The sequence below is a fragment of the Geotrypetes seraphini genome, chromosome 18 (assembly GCF_902459505.1).
Source record: "Geotrypetes seraphini chromosome 18, aGeoSer1.1, whole genome shotgun sequence".
NCBI lineage: Eukaryota > Metazoa > Chordata > Amphibia > Gymnophiona > Dermophiidae > Geotrypetes > Geotrypetes seraphini.
Genome location: NC_047101.1, coordinates 9,030,631 through 9,051,753, shown reverse-complemented (window position 1 = coordinate 9,051,753; position 21,123 = coordinate 9,030,631). Strand labels below are relative to the sequence as shown.

Here is a 21,123-nt window from a genome sequence, read left to right as displayed (position 1 = left end):
ATATTGCACTTCTACAAGGACAGAGGAAATAAACCCAAATGGTGAAAGAGCCGACAAGAGGCAACGTCACCCTGGACTTGGTGCTAAATGGCCTCACGGGACCGACAAAAGAAGTAGAAGTTACGGTACCGCTGGGGACGAGCGATCACAATGTGATCATCTTTAAGCTTGACATCGGGAATAGAAAAAGTGCCAAAACCTTAACCAAAACCTTTAACTTTAAAAAGGGCAAATACGATCGCATGAGAGCCATGGTGAAACAACGACTCAAGAAAAAGGTGGATAAAATTGAAACAGTAGACCAGGCATGGTCCCTACTGAAAAGTACTATCACAGAAGCACAAAACCTACACATTCCGAGGATCTCCAAGGAAGGGAGAACAAAAGGTAAGGGAGAACCGGCATGGCTTACCAGACAGGTGAAGGAAGCCATAAAAGAAAAGAAGGACTCTTTCAAAAAATGGAAACACATCAAAACGACCGAAGCATGGAAAAAACATAAAGACGAACAGAAGAAATGTCACAAGGCGGTGAGGGATGCCAAAAAGGACTATGAAGAAAAAATAGCGCAAGAGGCCAAGAACTTCAAGCCCTTCTTTAGATACGTGAAAGGGAAAAAACCCGCAAAAGAGGCGGTGGGACCCCTGGACGACCAGGGAAGAAAAGGGTACATTAAGGAAGATAAACAAATTGCGGACAAACTAAATTCCTTCTTTGCGTCTGTCTTTACGGAGGAGGATACTGCAAAAATACCAGAGGCAATGAAAGTGTTTAATGGAGTAATAGAAGACAGCCTCACCACAGTTGAAGTGGAGTTGGACCAGATATACTACCAGATCGACAAACTTAAAAGTGACAAATCCCCTGGACCGGATGGAATTCATCCGAGAGTCTTAAAAGAATTGAAGATTGAAATCGGAGAGTTATTGCAAAAACTCACCAATCTGACAATCAGAACTGGACAGATACCAGATGACTGGAAGATAGCGAATGTCACGCCAATTTTCAAAAAAGGATCGAGAGGAGAACCGGGCAACTACAGACCAGTGAGCCTTACGTCTGTCCCTGGAAAGATGGTTGAAGCACTGATCAAGGATAGCATAGTCCGGCACTTAGATACACACGACTTGCTGAAACCCAGTCAACATGGGTTCAGGAAAGGGAAATCATGTTTAACGAATTTGCTTCAATTTTTTGAGACCGTGAACAAGCAAATTGATAGTGGAATGCCGGTGGACATAATTTATTTGGACTTCCAGAAAGCATTCGACAAAGTTCCGCATGAAAGACTTCTCAGGAAACTACAAAGCCATGGAATAGAGGGAGATATACAAAGGTGGATAGGCAAATGGCTGGAAAACAGGAAGCAGAGAGTGGGCATAAATGGGAAGTTCTCAGACTGGGAGAAAGTGACTAGTGGTGTGCCCCAGGGCTCGGTACTTGGGCCGATTCTATTTAATATATATATCAATGACCTGGAAGGCGGAATATCCAGTGAGATCATTAAGTTTGCAGACGACACAAAGCTATGCCGGGAAATCAGATCGCAGGAAGATAGCGAGGAACTCCAGAGCGACTTGTATCAGCTAGAGAAATGGGCAGAGCAATGGCAGATGAAGTTCAACGTGGAGAAATGCAAAGTAATGCATTTAGGTAGTAAGAATAAGGAACACGAGTATAGAATGTCAGGAGCAACTCTGGGTAAGAGCGAACAAGAAAAGGACCTGGGTGTACTGATAGATAGGACCCTGAAGCCGTCGGCACAATGTGCGGCAGCGGCAAAGAAAGCAAACAGAATGTTGGGCATGATAAAGAAAGGAATCACGAGTAGATCGGAGAAAGTCATAATGCCGCTTTATAGAGCAATGGTCAGACCACACTTGGAATACTGTGTACAACATTGGTCTCCCAACCTAAAGAAGGATATAAAACTGCTGGAGAGGGTGCAGAGACGAGCAACGAAACTAATAAGAGGTATGGAGAAATTGGAATATGAGGAACGACTCAAGAAACTAGGATTGTTCTCCCTTGAGAAGAGGAGGCTGCGAGGGGACATGATAGAGACGTTCAAAATACTGAAAGACATCGATAAAATAGAGCAGAAAAACAAATTATTTACGTTGTCCAATGTGACACGGACAAGAGGACATGGTTTGAAGCTAAGGGGTGACAAGTCCAGGACAAATGTCAGGAAGTTCTGCTTTACGCAGCGAGTGGTGGACGCATGGAATGCTCTTCCACAGGAGGTTATTAAGGAATCCACTGTGCTAGGATTCAAAGGCAAATTAGATGCACATCTCCTTATGAGAGGCATAGAGGGATATGGGTGATTAGAACAATCAGGTGTATACCTGACTGGGCCTCCACGTGTGCGGATCGCCGGACTCGATGGACCATGGGTCTGATCCGGAGATGGCAATTCTTATGTTCTTATGTTCTTATGTATGGTTCTTTTTTTCACTGACTCATTGCATTTTAAAAAAATCTTTTATCTTATTCAATGTAACTGGTTTTATCTAAATGGCAAATCCCTGTGAGCCAGAATCTATTCTTATTCCTGTAGGTTTCTTCCTTATATACAATTATTACACTACACTTCAAAAATACAAACTTCATTTGCAATTTTAAAAAAATGAATGCTCTAAGCATCAGCCTTTTTATTTTACCTCAGTAGGTCCTCATTTTTATTCTAACTCAACAGGAGTTAACTACTCAAGAACAATTCACCCTATTTTAAGAAACCTTTCTTACCCAACTCCTAGTCTGGTTTTTGTAACGAGGGTCCTGAGGCTCTACCCATATCTCTAAAATTATAGGTCCTAAATCCAGCCACAATTTGCTGCTTGTGGAAATGACCATGGGTCCCATCTCTTACCATCCTCACAGCATCCCTAGCCAAGCTGGAGTTTGGAAAACCGGACCCAGGAATTGAACTAGGGACGCTCTGCCACTCAGACACCTGGGCTGGTTTGGTGATAACTTCCTGATCAATATTTTACCTGCTACAATAGTTGACACTTGCAGGGTACGTTCAGAACGTTCATCTTTTAACTGCTCTCTGCGAATAGAAAGGTTTAACACTTGCATAACTTACAAAGTATTTGTATTTTTCAAAAGTAATAATGAATATTATAATCATCTATTATTCTGATCTGGGAACTCGTTTTTCACCCAAGGAACTGAATTAAATTCTAACAGTTCAACTTGGCAACTTATAAACAGTTCAGCGTATAACTCAAGTCGGTTTACTGTTAGTAAGGAATAATACAGTGATTGCAAGTTCTCTCCAGTCCCGAGTTTCACGACACACATTACCTCAAACTTTTGTCCACGTGATTATCATTTGAAGAAGGATCTAAAATTAAAAATAAAAAAATCCTTAGCTTACATCAGGAATACAATCTAGAAACATTAAAATGAGTAGAAGTACTACCATGCTGGCTCATACTGAGGGTCCATCTAGGTCAGTAGCCTGTTTCTGACCATGGCTAACCTAGGTCACAAATAGCTGACTATTGCTCACTCTCATGGATAAACCGTGGCTTTCCCCACCTGTCTGGCTTATAATTGTTTATAGGCTTTACTTCTGGGAGCTAGTTTTATCCAATGGCTCCTTCTGCTTTGCTCTAGTATTTTTCTTAGACTAAGCATATTTGGGGAATTATAGTAGGCAGCATCCGTTACAACCCGAGGTATAATAGGTCTGGGATCCTAAGGATACTATACTTTTTAGGCCTGCGAAGATACAAGGCCGCACAGGTGGTACTTATAGAGACATGTGTGAGTGATCATAAGGACTCCACGTGAGCACCCCCTCCCTGAAAAAAAAACAAATAAATAAATAGGAATACACATATTGTGCCCTTGCTAAAAGATAAGACGCCTGCAGAAAATGTTGCAAAAACATACCATTCAAAACACAGCCCTCAGGCTGATCTACTCACTCGGAAAATTTGACCATATCACTAACGCTTACCTAGATTCACACTGGCTACAAATACGAGCTCGAATTCCATTCAAATTTTACTGTCTACTATTCAAAGCAATAAATGGAACTGCACCCACCAACCTCAACAACCGTCTAATTCGCAACTGCACACACAGACTAAGAAGAACCCAGATCCTATTCTCCTACCTACCACTCAAGGGAACTCAGCGCAAGAAGATGTACGACGGCCTCCTAGCGACGCAGGCAGCGAAGCTGGACCCCTCCATCTCCCAACCTGTTGACCACTACAACCGACTTTAAATCATTCCGAAAAGAAATCAAAACTCTGCTATTCAAAAAAACTATACAGCCTTCTTATTCCCCTCCCTCGCACCCTTCCCCATCCATGAAAATTTCCAGTTGTCCTCCTACCCCTCTACTAATATCTCCCCAATGACCTGTCAAGTAACCTACCCGGAACCTCGTCTTCCCTTCTATTAATCCTCCTCCTCCCTTCCTCTATCTCTTCCCTCTGCCTCTACTATTTAATGTCCCCTAATCTGAATCTCCCTTTGCCTCTACTATGTACCGTATTTTCACGCATATAACGCGCGCGTTATACACAATTTTACAAACCGAGCATAACCATGCACGTTATATGCGTGAGCGCGTTATACAATTGATTTCTGTTTTGCTGGCGCCCTCCTCCATCTTCCTGCAGCGTTTGCTGAAAGCCGCGGCAGCGGCTTCCATGCGCCTCCTGCAGCTGGGAAGTGTTCCCTCTGATGTCGTGACGTCAGAGGAACACTTCTGGGTCAGCAGCTAGAGGCACATAGGATCCGCTGCCCGCGGCTTTCAGCAGGAAGATGGAGGAGGGTGCCAGCAAGACAGAAAACACCGCATCACAATAGAATAGGCATTACAATAGAAAACCTGGGAAACAAAATTACTTCATTGGTATTTTCCCTGAAAACGTATTTTCCCTAAAAACAGGGAAAAAGTTAAGTTTTCAGTAAAATGTGGGGGGTTACAACCCCCAAACCCCCCACAACACGGCGCGATCTGTATTAAGTAAAGTGGGGGGGTTACTCCCCACACCCCCCGTCGTAGCCCCTAAAAACAGTCTTTTTCTTCGGCGCGCGCCTCCGCACTGCGCTCAGTTGTCTGCTCGCGCCTTTGTCCCGGCGCGCTTTTGACCTGACACCGAAATAATTGTTAGCAAACTTGCGTTATAGTCTTACCTTAGTCATTTTTATTTCCTTTTTTGATTAAGAAATGTACTTCTCCTTATTCTGGCTTTAACTCCCCTTATGATATCGGGGTCTAAGGAAGCTTATACAATTATTCTACTTATCAAATTTTGATTTTCGATGATATATATTAACTTTATTCTGCTGGATTTCTTTAACAAGAAGTTTGTTTTTCTTGTAAATGTGATTAAAAAATGATAAAGAATAAGATGGGCACTGCTGGCATAATTGTGGAGGTCTAGGCACTTTTGGGCATGTTTGGTGGGATTGTGATAAGATTGTACCTTTTTGGAGGATGGTTCAACAACTGGTGATTGATGTGTTACATATGCCCATATTATTGCGCATGGAAGTGTTTTTACTTAATTATCCTTTGGGGAGTTTGGATAGTGATCAGACCCATTTTGTGGCCCTGGTTGCTACGGCAGCTAGACTTAGCGTGGCCACTTATTGGAAACGTACTTATTTGCCTACTCGTTCTGATCTTTTGAACAAGGTAGACCAAATTTATTTGATGTCTAAGTTGACTGCTTTGAATAATGATACCTGTGGTACGTTTCATCGTATTTGGTCTAGGTATGGCTCCTGGAGGGGTCTTTTTTGAGTCCTGCACCTGTTTTTTTTTGTGTTTTTTATTTTTATTCTTCCTTTGTTTATGACTTCTGCTTTATCACTCGGTTGGGGGAGGGGGGGCTGTGTTTTTTGTGGGGGATTGTAGATTTGCTGTTGGCATTCTGCCTGTGTATTGTTTTTCATTTTGTTGAATAAAATAAAGTTTAAAATAAAAAAATAAAAAAAAAAAATGATAAAGAATAGAAGGACAAAATTAATGTACTCATTCTTGACAGGGACAAGCGCCTTTGATCATTTGATCATTTAGTGACGCCGGGATGCGATAGAAACCTGACTATGAAGGCGCAATCAGGAGTTTAGGGTAAGAGACTCTACTGTCCTTATGGCAGCCCCACTCAAGCTTTCTCCTTTGCTCATACGGAGCGGCGTGTAAAATAAGGATTCAAGACAGTTCTGTCTATGAACTGATTGAGAAATAAAAGACCCAAATGAAAGAGAACTTTTAAAAACCATTACCAAGAATTGCTGAAAGATCTGTAGTCTGTGATACCAGGTCTATGTTCAAGGCTTTGCTGGACTCCAACAAAGTAGAATTTTTATATGGAAGCCAGTCCACCGCAGGAGATTTTATGGTCCTTTTCAGACCTGATTCAGCAAAATAAAAAGCCAAATTAAAGACCTGCAAGAACTGGATCCTATAAAACAGTTACCATGTTTTCTACATCTTATACTTATGTTTCGCCACGTAAATGCAGGAAAATTAAGATTTTTAAATCACAATTTATATGTAAGATATTTTTAAACAAGATCTAACAAACACAAATTATTCATGAAAATCAATCACAAAACACTTATTTGTAGTTTCCTCTCTATCTTTTAACTACGACCTACAGTATTCATTCATTCATTTTTCTCTACTGTTCTCCCAGGAGATCTCAGAACAGTTTATATGAGTTTATTCAGGTACTCAAGCATTTTTCCCTGTCTTTTCTGGTGGGATCAAAATCTTTCTAATGTACCTGGGCAATGGGAGGATTAAGTGACTTTCCCAGGGGTCACAAGGAGCAGTGTGGGTTTGAGCACACAACCTCAGGGTGCTGAGGCTGTAGCTTTAACCACTGCCCCACTCTAGAAATGAAAATGTAGTAAAAGTGAGCCAAGTATAGGACAATGGAGCCATTGTGACATCACTGATGAGGATGGCTCTGATTGGTGGAATGAGGCATTATGATGTCACAATATCAGCTCTGGTTATAAGAGGCTGAAACTTTTCATGCTATATTTATTCAATTTTCTATACCATTCTCCCAGGGGAGCTCAGAACGCTTTACAAGAATTTATTCAGGTACTGAAGCATTTTTCCCAGCCTGTCCTGGCGGGCTCACAATCTATCTAATGTACTTGGGGCAATGGGGGGATTAAGTGACTTGCCCAGGGTCACAAGGAGCAGTGTGGGTTTGAACCCACCACCTCAGGGTGCTGAGGCTGTAGCTTTAACCACTGCGCCACATTCTCTCATTTCCTTCCTCTGTATTCAGTGGCGTAGCAAGGGTGAGAGGCACCTGGGGAAGTGGCGTTCCCTTCCCCACTCCCTTCTCTACCCCCCACCCCTCCCTCCTTCCCTGCCGCACACACACGCCCCCTTCCCTTCCCCTGTACCTTTTTTAACGTTCCCAGCATGAGCAGCAAACCCGGCCTGCTGCTCTTGCCAGTGCCAGCTCTTCCTCTGATGTCATTTCCTAGGCGGGGGTCCAGGAAGGGACGACAGAGGAAGAGCCGGCACTGGTGCAACAGGTTGGGGTTGCTGCTCGTGCCGGGAACGTTAAAAGAAGTATGGGGGAAGTGGAAGTGGTGTGCGCGAGCAGTAGTGGGCGGGTGGGGAAGGAGCTTGAGGGCAGAGAGGAGGACCGCCCCCCCAGCTCCCCCCCCCCACTACACCACTGTCTGTACTTACCTTTTCAGCCTCAGCTTCATCCTGGTGTCTTCCTTTCTGTTGTCTCCAGGCCAGTGCGTCTCCCATTTTCTTTTTCTTCCACTCATCCCTCACATCTAACATCTCTCTCCCTCCTTCTGTGCATCCAGTCTCCCCTTTCTCATCTTCAATTCCCTTAGTGGATCTCTTTCTTCCTTCCCCACCCCCTCCCCAAGTCCAACATGCCTTACTGCTCCTTCCCCCTTCCTCTGATTTTCACTGGGATGTCAACAGAGAGTCATCATTTTCAGATGCTGTGCCAAAACCTTGGAACAATTTCCCCTTAGAACTGTGATCAGAAGCCTCTCACCCAACCTTCAAAAAACATCTTAACAACAATTATTATTCTTATAGCGCTACCAGATGCATGCAGTGCTGTACATAAAATGCGTAAGACCTGCCCTCTCACAGTCAATGGAGATCACTGATGATAGTTCACGCCTCCTTAGAACGGAGACAAGTTGGCGATCTTGAAATGGGACCTGGCTGTCGTTTTTGTCAGACTTGGCAGTGTTTCTGGATGGATCTTACTCCTCATGCTCACAGTAGATTACTGAATTTGTGAACTTGATCACATGCTACTTTGTGTTCTCTTGGACCATTATCATTCTATGGGATTTGGGGGAGGATGGAGGATGGAGGGCTGATGGTGGGTGGGGATAGTTTTGTGCACATACGTGAGAACACAGTTTCCATTTTCTGTTTGTTTTTCTGGCATTTTATTGCAAAATTTTAATAAATATATTTAAACATAATCACGTAAGAGACAGTCCCTGCCTAATAGAGCTTACATTTTAATCATGACAGACAAACAGGCAAGAGCATGAATCTATAAAATGTGTCTTTCTAAACAAGTTTTTCCCCCTCTTAACTCTCTCCTTTATCTCTCCTTCAATTATGCTTTTAACTTACCTCTAGTTTTCTCATTGCTAACCACCTTACTACTGCTCTAAGAATGCCAATATATGTCTTTTCTCCAAAGTATACAGATTGAGATCTTTAAGTCTGTCCCCATACGCCTTATGACGAAGACCACACACCATTTTAGTAGCCTTCCTCTGAACCGACTCCATCCTTTTTATATCTTTTTGAAGGTGCAGCCTCCAGAATTGTACACAATATTCAAAATGAGGTCTCACCAGTCTTATACAGAGGCATCAATACCTCCTTCTTTCTACTGGCCATATCTCTCCCTATGTACCCTAGCATCCTTCTAGTTTTCACCGTCGCCTATTCAACCTGTTTGGCCACCTTAATCTCGTCACATACTATCACACCCAAGTCCTGCTCCAGTTCTTCACCCCCTAAACTGTACCATTACCTCGGGATTTTGCAGCCCAAGTGCTTGACCTTGCATTTCTTAGCTGCCAAATATCAGACCATGCCTCAAGCTTCTCTAGGTCTTTCTTCATGTTATCCACACTATCAGTGGTGTCTACTCTATTGCCGATTTTGGTATCATCAGCAAAGAGCTACTGTTGATCAAGGCAATTCTAAAGAGGATTACACCAATCCTGGTATCTTCTTTCCGACCAGGCCTCAACATTATAAACCAAAATACAATAACCTAATATACAACCATATCAAACAAAATCAACCAGTAACTGGTTCCTGTGACTAGCCCCTAACTGTTCCCTCTCTCACCCAAAGCCCCCCCTCCCCAGCTTGTCTCCACTTCAAGGTTAGCTGCTACTGAAGCAACAATACAAAGGAGGATCCAAACAGTCCTACAGATTTATTCAAATGCAAACATTTTTACTCATCTCTAACAAAAACTTTAATATTACCTGAACATTCTTCTGCTCCCCTGAATTCTTCAGGTGACAGACCACTACTTAAGTCACTCTTTATAGTTTCTGTGGTTTCTGAAATGGGTGAAAAGTCCAGACAATCCAACAAAAAGGAAGAAACACCAGTAGGTAAAGTCATTCCTGTAATTAAAATACAAATTTATACGTGTGGGTTTAGGTTATGTGCAAACATTCACGAGCCTGCAGAATTCACAGAAAATAACTAGATAAGTCAAAAAGAATACCCAAGGTATAGCAGCGGGTGCAACCTTCAATAAAAGAAATTATTTTCATAATGGGATTTATATTACTATTTTTGTTTGACCAAATTACTTACCTGTAGCATGTGTTCTCCATGGACACCAGGTAACCAGTCCTCACAAATGGATGCTGTCTTCCGATGGAACCCAGCACAGAGGAAGCTTTTCATATGCTTCACTGTGCATGCGCACTGTTCCAACTCAAATTTAATATAGCTCGAAGGAGAAGACAACTTGAGAGGTAGGTGGATTCTGTTGTTTGTATCAGGTATTCTCCACAGACAACAGGATACAAGTCCTCACAGCATGAATGACATCACCAACGAAACCCAAGTGGGAATCTACTTCAGCTTAATGATACTAAGAGCTTTAGAGCCATCTCGCCACATATAGGCACCATTTCCCACCTGCTGCTGTCACACAGGACCAACTCAGTCTAGCTATTAACTATGAGTAGACTGCAACTCCTCGTGAAGTGAAAGGATTTGTGTCCTGCTGTCCAGAGAACACAGGAAATAACTTGGTTTTCTCTGGAGGACAAGCAAGTCTTAACAGCTACAGAAACAAAAAGGGTAACAAAGTGTTGACATTTTCTGTAGCAAGAAACCTTTTCTATATTTTTTACCCAGGCATTTTTTTTTTTTTTTGGGGGGGGGAAGAGGGAGGGAGGGAAAGGCTGTCTGGAACAGAAAAAATATAGGCCTAAAGGGGATGGAGCTGGATTCTAGAGAACCATTTGTCTAAACCTACGTCTCATTCCTTTCCAAATGGATGTGAATGTCTGAATAAATGTTCATGTTGCAGCTCTGCAAATTTCCTCCATGAAGGCTGCTTTCAAGTGGGCTACAGGTGCCACCACAACTGCAACACCGAGTTGGGACACAACCCTCAATGAGTACAGCTTGAAGGAAATGCAGTCAACTAGGCAAATGGATACAGGAAGTTTGTCGGCAAAAGTCCCCATCCGGTTAGAACCAAATTTTATGTATGCATGGCAGTTTAGAGGAATAGAGTCAAAAGTTGAGTGTGAGTGAGGCCTGGGAAAAATAGAGGCAGAACCACAGGCTTGATTAACCATAATCTAGCTGTCGAAAACCCCCTATTGGAGCCTCCAGATTCCCATGATTTGAAGTGCCTGACCTGGAAGGTCTTGTTTTTGGTGGTGATAACTTTGACTCACAGTGTGCTCCAGGCTCTAGTAACTGATCCACCTTATACAATGGAACCTTGGTTTATGAGCATAATTCGTTCCAGAAGCATGCTCGTAAACCAAATTATTCATATATCAAAGCAAGTTTCCCCATAGAAAGTAAGGGAAACTCGCTTAATTTGTTCCACCCCCCCCCTGAGGCCAGCGGCACTGCTCTACTCCCCCGAGAACTGGCATTGCTCCCCCCACTCACGAAGGCCTCCCCTCGTGATCCGGAATCCCCTCCCGCTCGCGTTGGCCCCCCACTGCAATCCAACATCCCCCCCTCCCGCACACATTGCTTACCCCCCATCTAGCACCCGGCACCAACGCACAGGACATGCCGGTGCCGGTGCCGGTGCCCGAAGATCTGTCGTCCTTTTTGCTGGGCCTTGAGCATCTGCGTGTGCTCAAGTCCTTCAAGTTCCCGCTCTCTCCGAGAATCTCGGAACTGTGGAACTGTGTTGCATGTTAAGGCCCCGTTAGATAAATATGACGGGTACAGCTGTACAGTAGATTACGAGCAACTGGAAAAATTGGGACTGTCTTAATTTTACATTCTGGTGGGCAAATTTATGTTTAGTGTATAAATATGAAAAAAATGAATGCTGATTTGTCAGGGAACACAAAAATTTTCAAATTAATATGAGGCCCATTGATGTCTTTTGTAGAACTGTTATAGTTTTAATTTTTGTTGACATATTAATTGCACATCCAGGGGGGAGGGGGATATACGTTTAAATGATTCTCTGATTTTTGATCTTTTCTGGGGTGGTTGGGAGGGGAGAAGGGTATTTTTTGAGTAGTGATAAACTGTTTCTGAATGTTTATAAGTGCTTAATTCTTATGGTTATGACATGTATGTTATGATGCACTTTTGTAAGAACTGAAAATTTAATAAAGAATTATTTAAAAAAAAACAGCCTCAAAGGTGGGCGTGTAGGCTGGATTGGAATAGGAACAGAGAGGTTATAGCACTATTTTTAGAGCTGTTTTACCTTCAGAACTGTCAGGTGGAGATTCCTGTAACAAATGAAAAGTATATTTTTAAAAATCTATTATTTAGAATGACCACAGTTTTTGTTTTTTTATAAATCTTTATTGAGTTTCAAAACCAACAAAAATGCAATACAGTATCTATTCAAATAATATTAATCATATATGCATTTATAATCAATCATAATCCATACAACAATTTAAAAAAAAACCCACCCAACCAACATTTCATAAGGGAATAGAACCATACAAAGAAATACCCCCCTCCCGCCCTCCCTTCCCCTGGTGTGTGTGTGTGTGCAATATACCAACAGGAACAAAGGAAAAGGCAACTACAATGAACCCATAAAAGATGTCAAAGGGCCCCAATGTTAAAATGAAAGCTGGAAATGAACCACAGCCTGAAATAGTTCAAGACCTTCAACACTTTATATCTTTAAAATTAAGCTAAGCCATAAGCAAAAACATATGTAAATGCTAATAGCAGCAGATATCAAAGGTAAACTTTCTCTTGTTAAGTTCTCCGCAGGTTATTTAGTATTTAAATCAGGGGTGTCAAATACACAACCCAGGGGCCTCGGCAGGTCCAGTGGATGTTGGGTGCCCCTTTCAACTCCTTACTCCTCTCACTTTTGGGTTCTACATCCCAAACCCTATATGTCATGTCTACATCTGTCCAAGTTAGATTGTAAGCTCTTGCGAGCAGGGACTGTCTATTAAGTGTCAAAATGTACAGCACTGCGTATGCCTTTCAGTGCTATATATGTGATAAATAATATCAGTAGTAGTAAGCTCCTTCGCTGTATCCAGGGAGGGGTCAACCTTGCCGCATTTCATATTCCCAATCATTTTGAAAAGTTGCCTACTATGATTCCCCTCCATCTAGCAGAACTGCTAGTAACAGAAAATTAAAATTGTCATGGTCACGGGACCCGACTCACTAGATGTCAGGAGCAGAAGTTCTTTATCAAGTTTATTCAAATTTAATATACTGCTCATCAGACAAATAACACATTGTCATACAGTAACGAATGGTAAGATGGGTTAGAAATACAATTCAAATAGGATAGCAAACCATTAAGGGAGGGATCCTGGCTGTAAGTGAATTTTTGTTCAGGCATCTTTAAAAATAATTTTTTTAACTTGCCTTTGAAACGATCTAAAACAGTTTCTTCTCGAAGTTCTGGGAGCATTGCGTTCCATAGTGTGGGTGGCTGTGACCGAGAAATTTGTTTTTCAAGTTAAACTAAGGAGTCTGATCGATGGAATGGTTAAAAGGTGTCGAGAGTGTGATCTGAGGGTTCTCAATGGTTTATAAGGGAAATCTGGAAAATTAGAATTACATGTTTTAAAGGATAGGAATAGGATTTTATAGGAATTCTCTTCCACAATATATTACAATCGAAAGAGATTTGCATTCCTTTAAAAAATCTTTGAAAACACACCTTTTTAAAGACGCTTTTAATTCTTAATATTATATAATCTTTTCTTAGCATTTTAATTTTTTAACCAAACCCTTTCCCTTGTTTTTTCCCATATTTGTTTTCCTAACTAAGACAGATGTAATCTTTTCCCTTTCTTTCCCTCCATCTCAAGTTTGTCTTGTCTTAAACTTATGTTACTGCGTTTTAATTTTGTATCTCTATATTTTATGTTTTACTTATGTACATCGCTTTGTAAACAGATTTAGCGATAAATCAAATGTTAATAAACCTTGAAACCTTGTTATTCTATGAGTTATGGGTAACTAATGCACCTTTAATAGGAGTGGAGGTACGTGATCGTATTTATTTGCATTTTCAATGAGCTTTATTGCAGTATTTTGAATGATTTGTAGACACCTGATCTCTTTTTTGGTGATACAATTGTATAAGGCGTTACACTCCCTTGTCATAACCCTTTTGGACTACTGTATTAGTGTATTCAACGCGGCAGAGTCTAGAACTTTGGAGAGGAGGGGTCAACCTTGTTCATCTCTTTGCAACAGAAAGATAAGTGCATTACTTTTGCAAGTTTTTGCAAAGAAATGAACAATACAACATATTATATTATTGAGCTTTGTTTCAACCTATAAAGCTTATCTAATGTGGAAGACTGTACAATGATTGGGTGGTGAGGTGCTTGGGGGCTTCAGGTCTCCGAGCACAAACTTTTCACATTGAAAGCTTTATATTTACGTTTAAGTACATTTTGTAAGGGAAGTGTTTTTTGGTTGATTTCCCTTCTTCAAATTTGCCTTTGGACATTGTTCCCCGCATCTGAGTTTGACTAGATTTGAATACAGCCAGAAAGGGAGCATGAGCTACTGACTCAGGAAGTCTTTTCCAGGCACACGATGCAGCAAGAAAAAAGGAATAGTGTTTGGAGTGGACAGTAGAGGAGAAGGGTACAGATAAGAGTGACTTACCAGATGAGTAGAGCTCTAGGGGAGGAGTGTAGGGCAAAATAAGAGCGGAGAGATACTGAGAAGCTGCATAACAAATGTACTTATATATACAGTAGAAACAAACAGGGAGTTCCTATTTATTTAATTCATTTTTGAGTCCGTCTTCCCCAAAGAGCCCAGGAAGGGTTACAGGTCAACATACACAATATATAGTTAACAGGTTACAATTTGCAATAGTTACATTTAGAGAATGACATGGGGACAAATTTTCCCCATCTCTGCGGGAACTAATTTTCCCGTCCTGTCCCCGCAAGCTTTTTTCCGTCCCTGCTCCATCCTCATCTGCACAAGCCTCAAACACTTTCAAATCATAAGTATTTGAGGCTTGTGTGGTTAAGGCAGAGCCTATAGGAATGGGACATGGACAGTGACAAAGCTCACGGGGAAATTGAGTTCCTGTGGGGACAAGGACAAATTTGTCCCGTCATTCTCTAGTTACAGTATAAGTTTTCTACCACTCTCAGCTACACTTGTGATGTCTTAAAAGCTTAATTCATATTCCAAAAGCCAAACATTTTTGTCTCGCCAAAAGTAATCAACATACTTACGCTCCTTTCACTGAAGTTCTCTCTTCTACAGCTTTGATGGAGTGTGTTTTCGTCAGCTTCATTTGCATTTTCAACCACACACAATTGAAAGCTACACAAGAACAGTAAATGAGAAAAAATGCATATCAGAAATATGAAAAGTATTGGAAGTATGTGTTATTTGCTATAGCAGATGTTAGCATTACTTCCAAAGTAATGCAGTGCCGCAATAAAAGTCAAGTATTCCTCGGCACTCAGAGTTGATAGGCTATGGGGCTCATAATCAAAACTTAAATATGTCTAAAAATCTGCCCAAGTCAGCACTTGGACGATCTAAAAGACAGGTCGTCCAAGTACCAATAATCAAAATGGCTTTTTGGACATGTCTGGGGACATTTTAGGCCTCTGAATCCTGCTGTGTACCTAGAGCTGAAGGGATGTGGGCCGATCTAGACTTAGGGCTCCTTTTCCAAAGCCACGCTAGGGCCTTAACGCCTGTTTAGACTGTTGGACCAAGCATTGATATTGACCATTTTAGATTACTGTAATCTGATTTTTTTTAGGTTGCTCCTAAAAAAAACTTTTAAACAGTTGCAAATTGCACAGAATACCGCACAGCGCTTGACTTTTTGATTGAGGAAAAATGATTATACGGCAGATTATTATTACATTACATTAGAGATTTCTATTCCGCCATTACCTTGCAGTTCAAGGCGGATTACAAAAGAGTTATAAAAGGTGGGTTACAATATTGGATCATTGGTAAATTCAAGATAATTGCATTGGTTGCCTATTAAAGTAAGGGTGTTATTTAAGTTTATATGTGTTCTTTCTAAAGTGCTGAACGGTCTTGACCCCCTTTTATTTGGACGAGCGGGTTTTCAGTTCATATCTGTTCTACGCCCTATTCGAAGAACCACTAATTTCCCTACAAACCAAGGATGGCCAAGGCGCTGTTATATAGGCAAATTGCTCTCTTTTCAGGTTGTGCAATTCTGGAGGAATTGCAGGGTTGTTTTTTACATTCAAATTCTTTTTTGGAGGTCCTTTTACTAAGGCGCACTAGTGTGTCTTAGCGCGCGCTAAATGCTAACACGTCCATTATATCATTTGGATGCTTTAGCATTTAGCATGCTTTAGTAAAAGGATCCCTTGGTTTTTAGGTGGCAGGTGAAAGCTTACTTGTTTGAAAAATGTCTTATATGTGCAGTGCATTGAGTATTGTAGTAATTGTAGTCCTGGTGTTTAACATGTTTATTTTAACATTGTAAACCGCTCTGAACTATATGGTTCTTGCAGTATACAAATAAATTATTATTATTCAAAATGAAAGAAATGACATTTCAAATAGGAAAGCAGGAGTCAGTGGTGTATACAGGTAGCTTGGCAGACCTTTAAATCAGTTGATAACTGTGGAAACACGTTAAAAACCGTGCTGTCAAGAGATAAATACATTATAACTCTCAGATTTCAACAGAAGAAATATAAAGCATCTGGTCAACAATTAAATAATACAGTTTGGGCTTCAACAATAAAAGGAATTCATAGTTTAACTTTTCATAGTTTCATAGTTTTCAAAGTATAATTCATAGTTTAGCCTTACTGTTCTTATCAAAAATCGGTAACAATTGCAATTGCAAACTAACCTCTGCTCTGTCAACTTAGAGATGTATGTTGTATTTAATTCACAACTCTCTTCGATTTTGGTTAAGGTTTCTACTACTGCTTTTTTCTTTTTCTTCAACCCTAAAAAATATTATTTGAAACTATTTACGCAAATATTAAGTAGCTGGATTGGACATTTCAGCCCTCTACCTCCATCTGCTGGTAGGAAAGGGAACATCACCCACTTGTCCTAACTAATGTAGGATACTAACCCCCTCTTCTACGAAGCTGCGCAAGCAGTTTCTAGTGCAGAGAGCCACGCTGAATGACCCGCACTGCTCCCGATGCTCATAGGAACTCTATGAGCATCGGGAGCAGCGCGGGCCATTCAGCGCGGCTCCCCGTGCTAGAAACTGCTAGCGCAGTTTCGTAGAAAAGGGGGGGGTAAAGCAAAAGTAGCCAGAAGCGGGAACAGGCACAGCTTTTGGGTTACATGCACAGAAATGCAAAGTCACTTTGTAAAAATGCAAAGTCACTTTGTAAAAATGCATTTTGCATGTGCACTTCTACACAGTCACTTTGAAAACATACTTTCCTTAGTACAGGTACAAGATCCTTTACCCAAAATGCTCGGGACCAGGAATATTTCGGTTTTTGGAATGATAATGTTAAGTTAGCCCTCGCACCGTTTCTGCTTCTCACTGTCACCTCGAGTGGGATCTGCAGCTCTTTACCACTTTCCAGCCCTCTGAACTGAATTGCGTAGAGGTGAGGAGAAAAGCGTTCACATCGGGGAAATTGATTGCTTCTAGTTTGCATCAAATTTCGGTTTTCGGAATTTCAGATACAGGATTCTTGTACCTGTAATAAATGCTCATGCAAAATCTGTTTTTATGTGAAAGTTTATATAAATTTGACATGACTAAGCTGCTGCAATTGTGCAAGGCAGCTCATTCTATAGTGTTCATTTTGTAATCCAACCTGAATGAAAGCGGTCTATACATCTTTTAAATAAAAGCCAGAATTAGCAAATATGAGCACACCAAAAAGCCAATATAGACCTGTTCTTGCAAAAAAAAAAAAAAAAAAAAGGATTCTTAAGGTGGCATTTTTTTTGGCACTCTGGAAAAATAAAAATATAACACTATTGCATAGTAACAATACAATTTAAAAACCACTCATGGCCCAAACCTCAGAATCTCAATCCCCTGAGACTTCCAAGCCCTGGTAGTCTGACAGTACTGACTCAGGACATGTTTTTAATAAAGGTCCCTTAGACTCCTCTCCATAAGTGACTTCAAGATCCTGCTTTTCTAGCAGTACCATACCCACCCCACCCCCCTCAAATTCTGGGCATAAATATTGCAAAGCCCACCCTTTCTTTCTTTTTTTTCCAATCTGTATTTATTACTTTCAAAATTATAATTCACAAGTCTGATAAGTTTCTTCCTTTCTAAATTTTACTTAAATTTCAAATAAGAAAAAATAAATTTACATCTTCATTAGACCACAAATAAGGAGTAGAGTTCCAACCACATACATGAGATCAATTCAAGGAAAATACCGGTAAACAATAAATCAAAGGCTTAGCACCAACAACCAAATAAGCTAGGTAGTCCCAAGGACCATTTTCTTTGTATCAAGAAAGTCTCTCAAGTTGCTCCAGTGAAAAGAAGGTGTACTTCACTTCAAGATACTGAACTTGATAACATATTTACAGGGATATGCCAATAGAAAATGATGCACTCAGGAATACCATTTCAGTTCTCATTCCTAAAAGAAAAATCCTTCTCTCTTGAGTTTGCCTTGTTATATCAGAATACATCAAAATCTTTTTCCCACAAAAGAATACTTCTGAATTAGGAAAATACAATCATAACAGCATTCATATCTTGTTCAAAGAAAAATAGAAAGTGCCCAGCCTTTCAAACAGGCCCTGTCTTCCTCAGAATCCCAAAGGGTCTGGGGGACATAGTTCTTGTCCCTATCTCCACTCATTCCCCAATGGCTGCAATTGTTAAAAAATAGTGTCAAACATTAAGGAGAAAATAAACATTTTGTGGCAGATGGTCTTATACTGATTCCCAAGTAGATAAGAATAGTGTTACCTAACCCCTATGCCTGGAATAAATTACCCGTTTGTCCATCACACCCCTTCCCTTGTTTAAAAGCAAACTGAAAACCCATCTTTTTGATATAGCTTTCAATCCTTAACCCTACTCCTCTGCCCTCCAACCCAGCCAGCTGATTAACCGTTCCCCTTAACTGTATCCATGACATCCTGTTTGTCTGTCTTGCCTGTTTAGATTATAAGCTCTTTCAAGCAGGGACTGTTCTCCTATGAGCCAAACTACGGTAGATTGTTTTTTCACTGTACACCCTGTCTTGATGAGACTGTAAACCCCACTGATTCTTAACCCAGTTTTCAGAAAATTCACAATAAATCTGCATAATTTAGATTTATATACATAGCCTCCTAGTTGTGCAACGCTCTCTCATTACAGATAGCCTAAAAACCCAACTGGCTGGATGTAGCAACTGGCGTCTGAGCACCATTAGTATTGGAAGTGTCCATTATGTGTCTCTGTAAAGCAGCAATTCCCAAGCCTGTCCTGGGGAAACAGGTTTGCATGAATAAACTGCATATACCAAAGAAGTAGTGTTTGCAAATTGATCTGATAAATATCCTGAAAACCTAACAGAAGCTTGAGAATCACTGTAATGTAAAGCATGATATACACTTGTATAACTTATAAGTTTATAATGCCCCTCTCATTATGTACAGTAAATTTAAGCTGTTTCAGTCTGTTGAGCTATGGTTTCATCCCAATGTCTGCAGCAAAGCTAGCCAGTTCAGTTCTCAAGATATCCACCATAAATAGGCATGAAATAAACTTGCATACAAATCTAACTGGTGCATATCCTGAAAACCTGACTGGGCTTTAAAACCATTTGCAGCTATCTAATGTTTTTCTCCTCTCAATTCACTCAGCCCACTCCCACTAAGTACAGATCTTGGCCAGGTCTGTGTACTAAGACACCTTCTAGCAGCTCCAGTATTAGTGCCTAAATCCAGTTACTGTGGGTCAGTGTTCTGAAGTAATTTAACCCCCCCCCCCCCAGTTGCCAGTGAGCCCAAACAATGGAAGATCTGAGCACTGAGCCCAGGCCTTGATAAGCTGCCAAAACAGGCCTCCAACTGTTGTCACTTAGTGTGATGCTTGTTTAATATGGTAGGGTACAAGGGGAGAGAGTAAAATGGGGATCCCAAAGACTGCATGGCCTTAAAAAGAAAGTGGCCATGGTGTGGGGTCTGTAGGGATCCTCGTTTTAACTCCTGCAGACCTCACCCCATGGATCGTCGTCGTACCCTCCTCCTGCGGATCCCACAGATCGGTAGCTGTATAGGCAGGAAGAGGGTAAGATGAGGATCCCCAAGGCTGTGCGCTTCACGTCTGCAGGAGCCAACTTTGCAAAATGATTGGGGGCTGCTCTCCCTTCCTGGACACATTCAAGAGATTGCTCAAGCACCCACAGCACTGCCTCCTATGGACGGGTACGAGCGTTGCACATTCGATTCGGCTCTTCCCCTTAGAGACGTTGAAGGCTGAACATGCGATACTTGGGGCCGCCGCGCGGGGGCGCAGCTGCGGAGCCAGAGAACGGGTCGCGGCGCGCGTCGGGAGCGGGGACAGGCGTCGAGCAGGCCGCGCCTTCTTGCTACCGACGTCAGCCATTCGGGACGCTCGCGCGGGCCCGAAGTTCAACGACTTCCCTAAATTCCCAACCTTCAGACCGAGCTAGCTCTGAGGTCGAAGGTCCCGATGTCCCGTCTCCAGACGCCCGACCGCCCCCCCCCCTGACGTAACTTCCGCCCTGCCGAGCCTAAGAAACTGGGTCAGGCAGTGGGCGGAACGCGGGAGGAAGTTGCGTCAGATAGGTGGGCGGGGCTGGAAGAAGAGAGAGCAAATGGGAAGGAAGGGGCGGGGTCTGCTTCCTCTGGACTAGGGAGCCTGAGAGGCCTCAGTGGCTTTGCTCCTCATTTTCTCCCCATTCATGCCCCCTACCAAAATGCAAAATATAAATACCTGAGCTAGCCCACACCAGTTGAACTGATCCAGCAGCCAGAACTGCCAAACTACTGCTGGTGGCAGTGGCCCCAAGCTGCACCCTGCCTCTACAAAATGCAGCAGTGCCACTGATTTTCGGTATTAAAAAATGGGATCACATAACCCCCTACTACCAAAAACTCCACTGGCTGCCCCTAGAAGCAAGAGTACTGTTCAAATTTGCCTGCCTTTGTTTCAAATCCATTCTTGGTCTAACCCCCCCCCCCCCTCCCCCCCTATACCTGGTCTCCCATTTTAAACTGGATTATTCCATCAGACCTACTCGCAGAATACATATGTTTAGCCACCCTACTCTAAAAACCTGCAGATACAAAAGATTCCTTGACAGAACCCTTGCTTTCCAAGCAAGTCAACAGAACGGCTGGCTGGGTAACATCATCAAGCACTCCTCATCCTACCTCAACTTCAGAAAACTAGTTAAAATCAACCTGTTTAACCGATTTGTAACCAAGAACTC

General features: G+C 41.8%; 1 protein-coding gene across 8 annotated transcripts in view; it reads right to left on the bottom strand.

Annotated features, from left to right (window-relative positions):
* The window catches only part of LOC117351923 (meiosis-specific kinetochore protein-like), a 41,329-nt gene extending 20,926 nt beyond the window's left edge, over positions 1–20,403 (bottom strand). For all 8 annotated transcript variants that reach the window (XR_004537526.1, XR_004537527.1, XM_033927821.1 and 5 more), the window contains exons 1-8: positions 20,072–20,403; positions 16,578–16,677; positions 14,953–15,043; positions 11,961–11,985; positions 9,511–9,654; positions 6,268–6,396; positions 3,316–3,355; positions 3,000–3,058 (exon numbers count right to left, since the gene is read on the bottom strand). Coding sequence is in view for 6 of the 8 variants with exons in the window: in XM_033927821.1 (XP_033783712.1) it covers positions 3,000–3,058; positions 3,316–3,355; positions 6,268–6,396; positions 9,511–9,654; positions 11,961–11,985; positions 14,953–15,043; positions 16,578–16,677; positions 20,072–20,273 (790 nt within the window). In the remaining 2 variants the exon portion in view is untranslated. The remainder of the gene's footprint in view (positions 1–2,999; positions 3,059–3,315; positions 3,356–6,267; positions 6,397–9,510; positions 9,655–11,960; positions 11,986–14,952; positions 15,044–16,577; positions 16,678–20,071) is intronic.
* Positions 20,404–21,123: the final 720 nt, after the last annotated feature.